Here is a 15,428-nt window from a genome sequence, read left to right on the forward strand (position 1 = left end):
AAAGTCAACTTAGTCAACCCATTATGACGAATCTCTGCTCAGTACCTAATAGGATATATTGCAAGCAATGGGACACTTATCCCCAATCATAAACAATCCTCTCTACTATGAATCAATCAATACATATAATAAAATCGTAACTGGTCGATGTACAACTATGTATACTTATTACTTTCTAAATTAACTAAATAAGTAAACCGTGCGATGCCGGGGCGGGTTGCTAGTTACAAATAAAAGAAACAGTCTCCAGTGGTAAACATTTATTATATAAACACCGTAGCGGGCTTAGTCAAATCGATACAGTTCATAAGAGGAAATAACTTTATATTTTTTTTTAATGGGTAATAATGGAATGGTAACCCCGTCTACGCTATCAGGATACGCTGGCGGGGCACCAGTGAAGGATGATAGGCGAGGATGAAGCAGGTCAGTTGGCCCATCGTGACGAATTCAACAAGAATTGTTCACGATGGTTTCCAGCGGGAACCACGTGGAGGTTGACCTGATAGGGCATATTGCTAGCAATGGGGCTGTCAAACTCCATTGCTAACAATCCCTTTCCCCCCAATAACTTTATATTGTTACCACACGTTTTATATTTTGTGATTACATTGCAGTGTACTTACAGCTAGCTCAAAACGTATCACAGCAAGTTTTAGTGCTACAATTAAAACAAAAGATTACTTTTTAAACAATTTCTGTCATTATTTATATCTTAACGCCAACTCCTTGGCGGGGTAGACAGAGGATTTAATATACGTCGTATAATTGACCAATCATTTTTGAAAATATTAATGAAAATTAATTATAATTAAAATACTTGTCCAACTTGTCACCAGAGGGAGACTTTGTACAAAAGTCGATTGCTTGGGTACCTTTGTCCCATTCGTGTTTCAACCGTGAAGCAGTTGTGTTTGCATGGCTGTGTTTCGGTTTGAAGGGTGGGATATGGCGTGAATTTACTGGGTACAGAGGAATAACACCTGAGTCCTCAGGAATGGCAACGCATGGGTAGTATCGTACTGCTCATGTCTATAGGAGACGATTACCACTTTCCATCAGGTGAAATACGGAAAAAAACGGAAATACAGTCTTGCACGCACAGCTGATTGTAGGCAGAAACACGAGTGGGACAGACTTACCCCATATAAATACTGTAGATTTGAGATTAAAAATCTATGAGTTTTGAATTACATAACAGACGCAGGATTTCGAATTTTCATATATTTTTTTTATTACACTGTACATAACAAATTATTCAGAATTGAATTCATTAACCCCAATAGAAACATGAGATTTCTCCACATTGACCTATGCATCAAATTAACATAAAAATAAAATTCAAGGGAAATTTAATTACATATTGCTTTGCTTCATGTCTGAATCTAGTTTCTTATTTCTACTATCATTAAAGTTAAATTTCACTCACAGAAAACAAAACTAAAAATAACTAACAGGATTTTCTTGGTTTTTTTTTACAAATATTCTAAATAATATTCTAAAAAGTATTAAACGACGTTATAGATAATAATAGTACATTACTGCAGCGGCCAGCAACTGAGGCATTGATGGACAAACGTGCAAATGTGGGCCGAGACATAGCCGAGGCACACATACGTGAGTCCATCAATGCCTAGTTGTGGCCAAGACTTGTATAGTACTTTTCTCAAACAATGCGCGGAAATCAAAAACACAATTTTACTTTTTAAGTTCAATGACGAATAAAGAAAAATAATAATTTTTCACGCGCCATAATGTTCTTTTGAATTTTTCTTTTTTTCAATAAACAGTTTTCTATTTGAAAGCCAGTTCGAAATTTAAATAAAACCTTTTATTAGTTACCTCTTTGGTAGCCATGTTTTAAAGTAAAAGGTCATTCCATTTTTAAATTACAGGACAGATATGAGTTTACATAGTAATTTATCTGGCCGCAAAACACGACAGATATGGATACAACTTTTCATACAACTTTTGCCGGCCGCTGCCCGCATGTATCTGGCCAGTACGGCAATATTGATTTATCTCGAAGAAGATTGTCAAAATAATGCTCACATTTCCAAGCATGTTTGAGAAAATTATATATTTTAATAAAACACGTATTTAAAAAAAAAAACTATAACCAGTTTGTCGTTGTTATTTATAATTTAATATTATATTTGATTGTTTGTTTTTAATGTATAAACTCAAAAACTTTAATCTAATTTAAAAATTGTTTCACCTATAGAAAGCTATATTATTTATGAGTGACATACAATATACGTATTAGTTTTTAAAATTCTATTAATCCGTGCAAAGGCGGGCCGAATCGCTAGTATACTATGATAATAAAATTGAGAATACAGTTTCTATATTTGGCAGAAAATGTTTTTTGAATTAAGTACCAGAGGGAGACTTTGTACAAAAGTCGATTGCTTGGGTACCTGTGTCTCATTCGTGTTTCAACTGTGAAGTAGTTGTGTTTGCATAGCTGTGTTTCAGTTTGAAGGGTGGGATATGGCGTAAATTTACTTGGTACAGAGGAATAACACCTGAGTCCTCAGGAATGGCAATGCATGGGGGGTATCATGGGCGAAACAGTATACTCTATTATGTCCATGATACTGCTCATGTCTATAGGCGACGGTTACCACTTTCCATCAGGTGGGTCGTCAGCTTGTGTGCCATTCTAAGTTGTATAAAAAAAAAAGAGTAGTAGACTAAAATTAACCTACTCATTGCACTCTAGTTTAGTAACTCATACCAATAACTTCAGTACTGTATTAGTTACAAGTACATACCTGTGATGTAAAAGAAAAATGGAGTTGTTGCAATAAAACAAAACATTTACTTCTTAGCTTTTTTTTTTATACAACTTAGAATGGCAAACAAGCTGACGGCCCACCTGATGGAAAGTGGTAACCGTCGCCTATAGACATGAGCAGTACCATGGACTTACGTATGTGTGCCTCGGCTACGTCTCGGCCCACATTTTGCACGTTCGTCCATCAATGCCTCAGTTGCTGGCCGATGCAGTAATATACTATTTTTTTATCTAACAAGTTACTATTGCTTTTGACTGATGTTTTATTGCAGTCAAAAGTACTTTTGACAGCAACATACTCATTTAGATAAAAAAAGAATTGCCAAATCGGTTTACAACTGACGGAGTTATGAGTTAATAAACATTAAAAAAATACAACCATATCGAGACTGTCTTTTCTTTAAGTCTGATATAAAAATTTTAGTTTTTTTAAACACGTGTTCGTCATACAATGTGATCGTGCGAGCGCGGCGGTTACCGCTTGCGGCGGCGGTGGCGCTGCGGGCGGTTGTCGGCAGGGGGCGCGACGGTGACGGTGGCGGCGGCCAGCTCGGCCGACGACGCCGTGCTGCTGTGCTCCAGCTTGTCGCGCGCCTCCACGAAGAACATCACGTCGCGGAGCTGTTCCTTCAGCTCGGTTATCTGTATCACCACGCGTATTATAAGTTTTATCATCATCACCTTCATCCTAGCGGCCGTTAACTGTCCTCTGCTGAACATAGGATTTTCCCCTGGTTTTGACACAAATTGCCGCGTTTAGGAGAGGGGATGGCAGCCACAGTTAGGCTTTGGTAATGTTTTAAGAGGGACGTTGCTACCCATTCCTAGCCGTCCCTTAGTCTGCTCTTATGACACCATGGAAAGGGTGGCCCACTCTATGCCGGGATACGACCACCCAAAAAGGAGTGTAAAGTTTTTAAGGTTTATGTATGTATGTATGTGAGTTTCAATTTTATCAAAATCGGTTCAATTGTTTAATTTTTAAATCAAAATAACCGATTTTGCTACAAAAGAAATCGGATTTATTTTTTATGAGGGAGCTACTGTCAGGCGAATAATAGCAGTGGGGGGGGGGGGGGGGGACTGTTAATCAGGTCGACCTCTATTCAGTTCCCCTGGAAACAGTCGTGGTTAATTCTAGTGGAATTTGTCACGATGGGCTAACTGACCTGCCATTTCATCTTCACCTGTCATCCCTCACTGGTGCCTCGCCAGCGTATACTGACAGCGCAGGCGGAGTTACACTCCATTATCACTCACAGACAAAAAAAAATAACAATGGTGGTAATACTATACGAGAGGTTTTTGTGTACAAGGAGGCTACTAGAGGGCGGCACTATAGCAAGGCAAGGCTAGTACCTCCTTGAGGAAGGTGTCCTCGCGCGCGGCGGCCCGCGCCTGCCACTGCGCGTGGCTGCTGGCCAGCGCCGCCGCCAGCCCGCGCTCCTCCGCCAGCTGCGACTGCAGCGACGACACCCTGCCCACCAACACACACTGTATTGTTATTTTTTTATATACAACTTAGAATGGCAAACAAACTGACGGTCCACCTGATGGAAAGTGGTAACCGTCGCCTATAGACATGAGCAGTACCATGGACATAACAGAGTATACTGTTTCGCCCATGATACCCCCTCATGCGTTGCGATTCCTGAGGACTCAGGTGTTATACCTTTGTACCGAATGGGACAGAGGTACCCAAGCAATCGACCTTTGTACAAAGTCTTCCTCTGGTGATTGTAGTATTTTTAATTTTATTAAGAGGGAAAACATAAAATTGAAAATTATTCTTAATATCTCATTATTTATATCAGTGTGAGCATTGCGCCTGAGCATTTTACACCATTCCACAATTATTTTTTTGTACACTAAAATGAGCGAGCAAGGTTCAGATGGTACGGATACCAACTTGGTAGTGAGGTGGCGTAGTTTGCGATCGAGCGCGGTGTGGGCGCGTGTGAGGTCGGCCCGCTCCACACGCAGAGCATTAGCGGCCTCCTCTGCCGCCGCCGCGCGCGTTCGAGCCTCCTCCAACTCCGCTGCATGACTGCTTTCCAACCTAACAATGGAATTGTTTATTGTTCTTTCCACATGATTACAGTAATAAATAGAGCAGACAGAAAAGTACACAAGAATATGGATTCTTCTTAATTTATCTGTCTGTCTGCTCTGTCTCTATATGTTTACATAATTGAAAACTGGTCTTGTCATTTTCAAGTAATACATTTCCTAATGCTGTTTGGTTCTCGCATAGAGTTGGCCATCCTTTCCTTTCCCGTGAATATCGGAAGAGGCGACTAAGGGAACTTAATGGCAAAACTTCCCAATAGGGAGAGACTTATGTCCAGCAGTGGACAGTTAATGACTGATATTTATTTATTTTTTGGAAAACGTACAGCTGAATTACAGTCAATACATAATCAAATTTATATCTATGTTAAGCCATGAATCGTTTTCACATTTGCGTAATGACAATGATCGGTTTTTATATATGCAAAATATACACACACATACACATTATACACATACATACATACACACACATATATATATATATATATATATATATATATATATATATATATATATATATATATATATATATATATATATACACACGCATACAGACACACATCTATAATAATTAAAAAGTTAAGATTAAGATATGGTAATGATGCCATTACTTAATCAGTACCATTTAATTAATATTTTACTTTGGTCATTTAAATTAACATTCTACAAAAACATAGTCATCGAAGCAGCACATGTCCAGTTCCAAATTTTATAAAATTTTTTGTATCTATAATAAATTTAGTAATGTAATCCTTTGAAGGAAATAATAGAGTGTATAATAATAGGCCACCCATTCCTTTCCCGGGGATGTCGTTAAAAGCGACTAAGGAAGGGCGAGGGATGGGCAGCAGCGTCCATCTTAAAACATCACTCAAAGCCCAACTGCAGTTGCCTATCCACCTGCCATATGTGGCAACTACTGAAAAAAAAGGGGAAGGTTTAATTTTAGCAGTGGACAGTTAAAGGCTGATATGATGATGGTCTATCTATCTATCTACGAGAAATAATATAATATTTTTTATTTGCTTCACAAAGCAACTAAAAAAGCTTCAGCGGCTGTCGAGCTGCTGTCAGTATGCAAGTGGAGTGGTCAGCAGCACTACTCACTTGGCGATCTTCTCCTCGTAGAAGGTGCGCTGGCTGTCGAGCTGCTGCGTCAGTATATAGGTGAACTCGAGCTGCGCCGAGTCCAGCTTCTCCTCGCCGCCGCACGCCGTCTCCTCCGCGCCTCCTCCTCCCGCCGCCACCAGCTTGCCGTCCGTCTTGTTCTGCACCAGCCGGTGGACGAAGTTGTCGCCTGCAAAATTACATATCTTTTTTATACAAATAATAAAAAATATATTATTATTCATAGTCAGTTTGTATTACTGTTGTATGGATAAAAAGGCCATATTTTGGTCAAGTATTTACATTTAATCTTTAATTTGTATTTTACTTATCATTATTATTATTATTTTTTTGTTTTTATTTGTTCTCTCTTGTTTGTTTACTTTTTTTTTGTTAACTCCTATTTTTGTTGCTTTGTGTACAGTGCCTTGTATCTATATTGTTGCTACTTGTGAAAACCTATTAGTAGCTTGTTTTGTTATCCTAAAACTGTATCTATTTGCTGTAGTGTAGCCCTGGTGTTCCTATAAATAAATTAATAAAATAAAATAAATAAAATAATATCAAGACTTCATACCATAGTAAAGTGTAACAATGACGGAATATTTGTCAGAACTCAAAAACTATTCAACAAAAATGCTGTTATAGCTAAACAAGATCAAAATACTTAAAAGGTAAATGCCTTGTTCACATCACTACGTCGAAAGCATGTTCATTCATGTACATGTTTGCGATTAGCAAAGCTGGTATAATTGTATATATTGGTCATATATATTGGTAATACATATTTGTCATATATATTGGTCATATGTATTGGTAATATATATTGTCATATATATTGGTAATATATATTGGTCATACATGTTGGTCGCATACATTGGTCGTATATATTGGTCATATATACTGGTCATATATATTGGTAATATATATTGGTCATATGCATTTGTAATATATGTTGGTCATATATATTGGTAATATATATTGGTCATATGTATTGGTAATATATATTGTCATATATATTGGTCATATATATTGGTCATAAATATATGTCATATATATTGGTAATATATATTGGTCATAAATATATGTCATATATATTGGTAATATATATTGGTCATATATGTTGGTCATATGTATTGGTCATATGTATTGATCATATATATTGGTAATACATATTTGTCATATATATTGGTCATATATATTGGTCGTATATATTGGTCATATATATATTGGTAATACATATTGGCCATGTGTATTGGTCATATATATTGGTAATATATATTGGTCATATGTATTGGTAATATATATTGTCATATATATTGGTCATATGTATTGGTCATTATATTGGTCATATATATTGGTCATATATGTTGGTCATATGTATTGGTCATATATATTTGCCATATATATTTGTCATATATATTGGTCATATATATTGGTAATACATATTTGTCATAATATTGGTCATATATATTGGTCATATATATTGGTCATATATATTGGTCACATATATTGGTCATATATATTGGTAATATATATTGGTCATATATATTGGTCATATATATTGGTCGTATATATTGGTCGTATATATTGGTCATATATATTGGTCATATGTATTGGTAATATATATTAGTCATATATATTAGTCATATATATTGGTCATATATATTGGTCATATATATTGGTCATATACATGCGTAATATATATTGGTCGTAATACATATTTGTCATAATATTGGTCATATATATTGGTCATATATATTGGTCACATATATTTGTCATATATATTGGTTATATATATTGGTCATATATATTGGTAATATATATTGGTCATATATATTGGTCGTATATATTGGTCGTATATATTGGTCATATATATTGGTCATATGTATTGGTAATATATATTAGTCATATATATTAGTCATATATATTGGTCATATATATTGGTCATATACATGCGTAGTATATATTGGTCGTATATATTGGTCATATATATTGGTAATATATATTGGTCATATATGTTGGTAATATATATTGGTCATATATATTGGTAATAAATATTGGTCATATATGTTGGTCGTATATATTGGTCGCATACATTGGTCGTATATATTGGTCATATATACTGGTCATATTTATTAGTAATATATATTGGTCATATACATTAGAATATATGTTGGTTATATATATTGGTCGTATATATTGGTAATATATATTGGTCATATATATTGGTAATATAGATTGGTCATACATATTGGTCGTATATATTGGTCATATATATATTGGTAATATATATTGGTCATATGTATTGGTCATATATATTGGTAATATATATTGGTCATATGTATTGGTAATATATATTGTCATATATATTGGTCATATATATTGGTAACATGTATTGGTAATATATTGGTCATATATATTGGTAACATATATCGGTCTTTATATTGGTCATATATACTGGTCATATATATTGGTAATATATATTGGTCATATATACTGGTCGTATATATTGGTCATATATATTGGTCAAATACATTGGTAATATATATTTGTCATATATATTGGTAATATATATTGGTCTTATATATTGGTCATATATTGGTCATATATTTTGGTAATATATATTGGTAATATATTGGTCTGTTATAACAGAGTTCCGTAGGATTTGTATGGTTTTGAAGATTAATAGAGTATACCTGCATAATCCCACACTCGGTTCGACCCCAATTGCAGAGCGTAAGTGTGGTTTGACGCCAAAAAGTGTTTAGCGGCGTGCCCCCTCTCATACCTAGAAAGTGAATATTTTGATTACTTCACAAATCGTGTATAAAGTAGATTTTGTAAAATATTAATTTATAAGCTTATAAATGCAACTTTGGCACAAACGCACGCACTCACGCACGCACGCACACACGCACGCACGCACTCATACACACACGCACACGCGCGCGCGTACATACAAACAATGAGATAGTTGGTATTATTTTTATTTATTTTTTTTTAAAATATTCATAAACAATAATTTGTATTTGAATATCATAGTAGATGTTTTATGTTTTGTTTTATACAACTTAAAATGGCAAACAAGCTGACGGTCCACCTGATGGAAAGTGGTAACCGTCGCCTATAAACATGAGCAGTACCATGGACATAACAGAGTATACTGTTTCGCCCATGATACCCCCCCCCCCATGCGTTGCCATTCCTGAGGACTCAGGTGTTATTCCTCTGTACCCTATAAATTCACGCCATATCCCACCCTTCAAACCGAAACACAGCCATGCAAACACAACTGGTTCATGGTAGAAACACGAATGGGACAGAAGTACCCAAGCAATCGACTTTTGTACAAAATCTCTCTCTGGTAAATATATAAAAATGTTAGGAGCATGTGACAAATGTGACCGCAGGGGGCAGTAGATCAGTACGTACCGGCCGCAGCCGACGTGGCCGCAGATGAGGCAGATCCACAGCGTGCCCGCCTCCACGCCGTCCAGCAGCCCCTCCGCCAAGTCCGTGCCGCCCCCTCCCCCGCCGCCGCCCGGGCTCCAACCCTCCTCCGAGGGCTCCTCCTCCTCTGCGAATACAGAGCGCATATTCAAAATACGCACACTTAATGTTAGCATTAAGGCTAAATTTATTATTATTTCAGCCGTTAACTGTCCACTGCTGGACATACTGCTTTGCCACGCTTGGCATGAAACCGCAATTAGGAGTTTTTCCAGATAGTTGATTATAATTTTCCATGACACTCACGGGAATGGAAGGGATGGTTGGTAGAACCGTAATTAGATACAATTTTCAGAGATATTTTATTTAATGCACTTGTGCCAACGCCGTTTCCACTGTGAGAAGGCTCCTTGAAATGTCGTAGCTTTTTTTATCTCATTTATGCAGCCGATCGCTTGATTATAATGGAATTTTTCTCAAAAACTCACGGACAACAAGAGAGGTGTGGGCAGGGGCATTGTCGTGGTGAAGAATCCAACGCCCCTCTCGCGCCAATTCTGGACGAACTCGTGCCACACGAGCTTTGAGGCGTCTGAGCACATCGACGTAGAATTTTCCATCAACTGTCTGGCCTGGAGGGACGAATTCTTGATGGACAATCCCCCGAACATCGAAAAAAACAATCAACATTGTCTTGACATTTGAGCGGGATTTTCTTGATGGTTCCCCGGATGTCTTACTCTTTGCTTTATTCTTGCCGAGTTTCGAGAGAAACTTGACGACTGCTCTTCAACGGAAGCGGGCTCCATGCCGACGGGGTTTCGTTAAGAGGTACTTCACAGATGGCGTATCAAAAACAGATAGGTCTTGAACCATATGATGCGTTTGAATCAAGTGTTAATTATGACCTTGGTCTCAGGTATTTTAAAAAGTTTTTTATGCAACTTACAATGGCAATTAAGCTGACGGCTCATATGATGGAAAGTGGTAACTGTTCCCTATAGACATGAGCAGTACCATGGACATAACAGAATATACTATTTCGCCTATGATATCCTCCATGCGTTGCCATTTCTGAGGACTTTTTTTTATACCACTGAGGTGGCAAATAAGCATACTGCCCACCTGATGGTAAGCGGTTACCGTAGCCTATGAACGCCTACAGTACCAGAGGTATTACGCGCGCGTTGCCGACCCTGAACAAACATCTTTACCTCCCCTTTGATTCTCCTCATGCTGTAGTGTTGGGAGAAGCTCGGTAGGGAGGTGACAGTGCGGCGCGTGGCGCGGCGTACCTGCGGCGCAGGCGAGGCAGGCGGCGCGCGCGGCCGGCTCGGGCACCTGCGCGGCGCGGCACACGGGGCAGCGCGCGGCGCGCCAGCGCGCCAGGCAGGCGGCGTGGAAGGCGTGCGCGCACTGCACGCTCAGCACGCCGGCCACGCTCTCGTCCATGCGCTCCAGGCACACGGCGCACGTGGGCAGCTCCGTGTGCGCCGCCGGCGCCGCGCCGCCCGCCGCCCACTCCACGCGCGCCACCCACGCCGCGTGGCACAGCGCCGCCGGCTCCAGGCTGCTGTACGGCGCGCCGTCGAACACCTCGTAGAACGCGCGCGCCGCCGCGCCCGACCGGAACCTGCCGCACTCACCTCCATCCAACACTTCTCCCTTTGTAAACTTCATTCTCCGCGGAAACTTCTGCGGACCCCTTTCAGTAGTTTCCTAGTCGCCGGTGACACGCGTCAGAGGTAGCGAGCGGATGCTTATAGCGTTCCTAGGCAGGTCAGTTTGACTACACGACGTACCAGGCCACTCAGAAAGTATTTCGAGAAAAAGTTTCTATATATGTGAAACTGGCCAGTTATAATTTATTTAAAAATATAGTTCCTTGTAAGTAAAAATTGGAATGTTCTAAATTCAAAGCTTCCCTCCACATTTTTTGCGAGCTAATTAAAATTACCGTGTCCCATTGAAAAATGGATTAGCGTCGAGAACATTTTCGCGCTATGATTTTTTTACGATTTTAAATGGCACCCGAAACCGGACGAATCATACGATAGACGAAGATCCTTCTAAGGCAAGCGTGTGTCGTTAATATAATAAATTTAGGCGCAGTCGACTAACTTTGGGGAATGAAGAAGTGGTCGCCCTTTGACGGCTGTTACGAAAGAAAACGTGCTAGCAGTGAAAAATTTGATCCAAGACAATAGACGAGTTACATACCAAGAGATTCAACATATACTGCAGATTAGATCGGGAAGCCATCACGAGATTCTGCACGTGCATCCACGGGTGCAGAGAATAGTTTCGCGCTGAGTGCTGTACAGGCTCACCGATGTTCAGAAGCAGGCAAGGGTGGAATGGTGCCATAATATGATAGACAAATTTGAAGCAGGCTTATTTCGCCGTGTTTACAAGATCGTTACAGGTGATGAATCCTGGATTTATCAATACGATCCAGAAACAAAGCGCCAGTCGACGGTTTGGGTGTTTCAAAACAAATCAACGCCTACCAAAGTAAAGAGACCTAGAAGCGGGGGGAAGATTTTGATCGCGAGCTTTTTCAATTTGACTGGCTACTTGGTGTCAATTCCTTTACGAAACCAAAGAATCATTACCGCCGAATGGTATACTACCAAATGCTTGGTCTGCCAGTTTTCTCTGTTGTGAGCGACAAGCGGCCAAACACAGGGCTCTGCGGGCTACTGCTCCACCACGATACTGCGCCCGCCCACACCGCAATCAAAACGAGGGACCTCCTAGATAGCACACCGTTCAAACTACTGGGTCACCCTCTTTATAGCCCTGAACTAGCACCGTGTGACTTCTTCTTATTCCCAAAAATAAAAAATCAGCTTAAAGGGATATAATTTTCGTCGCCGGATAATGCTCTCTCAGCGTTCGAGCAAGCTGTAAACGAGGTGTCTGCGGCGAACTGGAAAAAGTGTTTCGAAAACTAGTTCAGACGCATGAAACTTTGTATAGAGACTGGTGGAGAGTACTTTGAAAAGATGTAATAAAAATATATTTACCTATTGAAAATTTTTTTTTAGTGTCGCAAAACTTTCTGGGTGTCCCACATATTGATGCATCAGCTCTTCAAAAAACATACATATACTATATATACATCAGTGGTAGTGCAACAAAATAACACATCAGTGATTGAAGGCTAAAAAGATCAATTCACAGATCAAATTACTTACGTAAGCAGTGCCATATAGTGATCCGGAGACCCATCCCGCAGCACCCTCACGTGAGCTATGTCCTGCTGACACGCTGCCGCAAACGCTAGCAGATCTGTCGCTCCCAAGGCACCGGGTACAGACAGCAAGCATAGGGTCTTCGCTTCCTCTGCTGCTTCCTTTAATTCACTGTATTGTAATAGAATAAAATTTCAATACACTTCTTGATTTACCCAGTACTTAAAAAAAAAAGCAGAAAGGAATTTAATTTTAGGAATAAGAATTTTTACTCAATATCAAGGCAGTTAACTTATTAGTATAAAATATTTTTTGTTATTCTTTGCTTTCATATATTAGTTTTCAATTTACATATCACCTTTTCACACTAAATTATATACTTTTATATAATCATCATTTCAGCTGTTACCTGTCCACTATTGGACATAAGCCTCCCCCATAAACTGCCATAAGAAATGGGTGTATTCATTACGAACAATTTACTATTAAGAGGATTTTGCCAGTATTTGCCACACTCAAAACTCTTATATACTTGTACATAAAAACAAAAATTATTGTTACAAATATATTTCTTTTTACTGTGACTCTAGTGACTCATCCCAGCTTCACATAGTTTTTTTTTTTTTTAAATAAAACATACCCATGGTACTCTCTGACATACACTTATCTATTGATCTGGCACCAGAATTAAAAGAGCTACAATGCTAATGAAATGAAATGAAATGAATTTATTTTGCTAGAATGCAGGTAATTTTAGATGATAGAGGTTTATATTTCCCGTGTACATTCTGCCTCTATGTCGGCGTGCAAATTTTATCAATATAAGAAATTTATATATATATATATTCTACATTATATTTCCTTTCCTTTGTCATACAATATATTATTATTATTTATTACAGTAAACGGAAAATAAAAGCCTATACAATAGTTGTCGAAATTAATAAAATATTTTAACAAACTGTGATATTAATTAGTGTATCAATGGTACCAGAAGCATCAATGCTATCTCTAGTGTAGGTTGTGAAGTGCATTTGTTTTTTTAGCGAAATATTCAGATCAATAACAGGATGGGAAGAGGTCACAACTAAAGTCAAAAGACTGAAATGGAGATTGGAAAATATTAAGAATTAACAGTAAACAGACCAATACTGTAATAGAATAGATTTATCTTTTTCATTTTTTTTTTTATCATTTATGTTATCTCACTTTTTTTGTATATGTATGTTATAATTTGTGTGCTGTAAGTAAGTAATGCAAATAAATTATCTATCTATCTATCTAGAACTATACAGAACTAAAAGGCAAAGAGGCTGCCAATAAAGTGTTGCAGGTGCATTGTAGCTTACAACAGCAAGGGATGGGGGAAAGGGATTGTGAGCAATGGAATTTGACAGCCCCATTGCTAGCGATATGCCCTACTGGGTCGGCCTTCACATGGTTCCCCCTGAAAATCATAGTGAACAATTTTTGTTGAATTTGTCAAGGTGGGCTAACTGATCTGCTTCATCCTCACCTATCATCCTTCACTGGTGCCCCACCGGTGTATACCGATAGCACAGGTGGGGTTACCATTCCATTATCACCCATTAAAAAAAACAGCAAGAGATAAAAAAAGAAGAGACTGGAGGAGGCCTTTGTGTTGAATGGATAAAATAAGAGAGCAACTGTTTTTGAGCATAATGATTAAATATATAAATCTATAGTTATAAAGTAAAGACATTGAAATTGAACTCTCAGATAATGTAGCTGAGATAAGTGAGATAATTTTTAAAAGAGATGGAGTTTTTATGATATTTTTAATGGATGATAATGGAATGGTAAACCCACATGCATTATTGGTATATGTTGACGGACTACCAGTGAGGGGATAGATGAGGATGAAACCAGGTCAGTTAGACTCATCCATCCATTATCCATGATGGTTTACAGAGGAACCATATGGTGGGTAAAATAACAGGGTATATTACTAACAATGGGGATTAACATCCCCATTTCTAATAATCCCACTCCCCCCCTTTATACTATTAGTTTGAATATATAATTCACAAACTACACTCACTTCTCTTTATACAAATGTAGCACTCCCTTGGTAACCTCCACAAGTGGGTTACCACAAAAGAAGGTGATTGTATTGTCATTTTCTGAGACATTGCTGCCCTTTGGTGGTGAGCGACGTGAACTTGTCGGCAATATACCAATGTCAGTATTAGGCCCACTGAGGACACTGGCATAGGTCTCGACTGTGATGGTTCTGGACTCGCGAGCACCGCGGTCTTTCTTTTTTTGTTCCTTTGCTGCTTCTAAAAATGCAAATATCTTTAGTCACTTAAAAAAATCCCAAATTTTAATTTTAATAGTAACTTCTGTAAAGTAAATTAGAGATGCTACCATATGAAGTCCTAAATAACTTTTGTAGAAACTGGATAAAACAAACAATAGGTTGAATACATTATTGATTTCACAAAAAATTTGTTATTTACCAATTTCTGCTGGATTATCTCCCATTTCAGGTAGCTCTTCGTCGATCTCTATTCTCAAAACGCACAAAGAAACAGGCATTTACAGTTAATAAATAAGAATGTTTAATTACAAAATACAATAGCACCCAATGTATATAGTTTTCAAAACAAACATGGGATTAGCCACGACATTCAGAATAAATTAATTCTATAAGAAGAACAATTATACTTTATACTATTTAATATAAAAGCTCAGCACTTTTCTAAAAATAAATTTAGAAATTGTTATTGTTGAAGGAGGTAGGGCATAAAAAAATACTTTTTTTTTTTTTTTTT

The 15,428-nt window shown here is 38.0% G+C and overlaps 1 protein-coding gene across 1 annotated transcript; it reads right to left on the reverse strand.

Annotated features, from left to right (window-relative positions):
- Positions 1-245: 245 nt before the first annotated feature.
- On the reverse strand, positions 246-15,425 carry LOC113517790 (BRCA1-associated protein). The gene is made up of 10 exons (XM_052895924.1): positions 15,114-15,425; positions 14,693-14,933; positions 12,634-12,801; positions 10,729-11,066; positions 9,416-9,560; positions 8,680-8,771; positions 5,981-6,170; positions 4,710-4,859; positions 4,160-4,277; positions 246-3,442 (listed from the first exon to the last, which is right to left on the reverse strand). Exons 1-10 carry the CDS (start codon positions 15,190-15,192, stop codon positions 3,275-3,277), a joined length of 1,689 nt encoding a protein of 562 aa, XP_052751884.1. The 5' UTR covers positions 15,193-15,425; the 3' UTR covers positions 246-3,274.
- Between the last annotated feature and the right edge of the window lie 3 nt (positions 15,426-15,428).

Source organism: Galleria mellonella, unplaced genomic scaffold (genome assembly GCF_026898425.1).
Source record: "Galleria mellonella isolate WM207_F2 unplaced genomic scaffold, CSIRO_AGI_GalMel_v1 utg312, whole genome shotgun sequence".
Taxonomy (NCBI): Eukaryota; Metazoa; Arthropoda; class Insecta; order Lepidoptera; family Pyralidae; genus Galleria; species Galleria mellonella.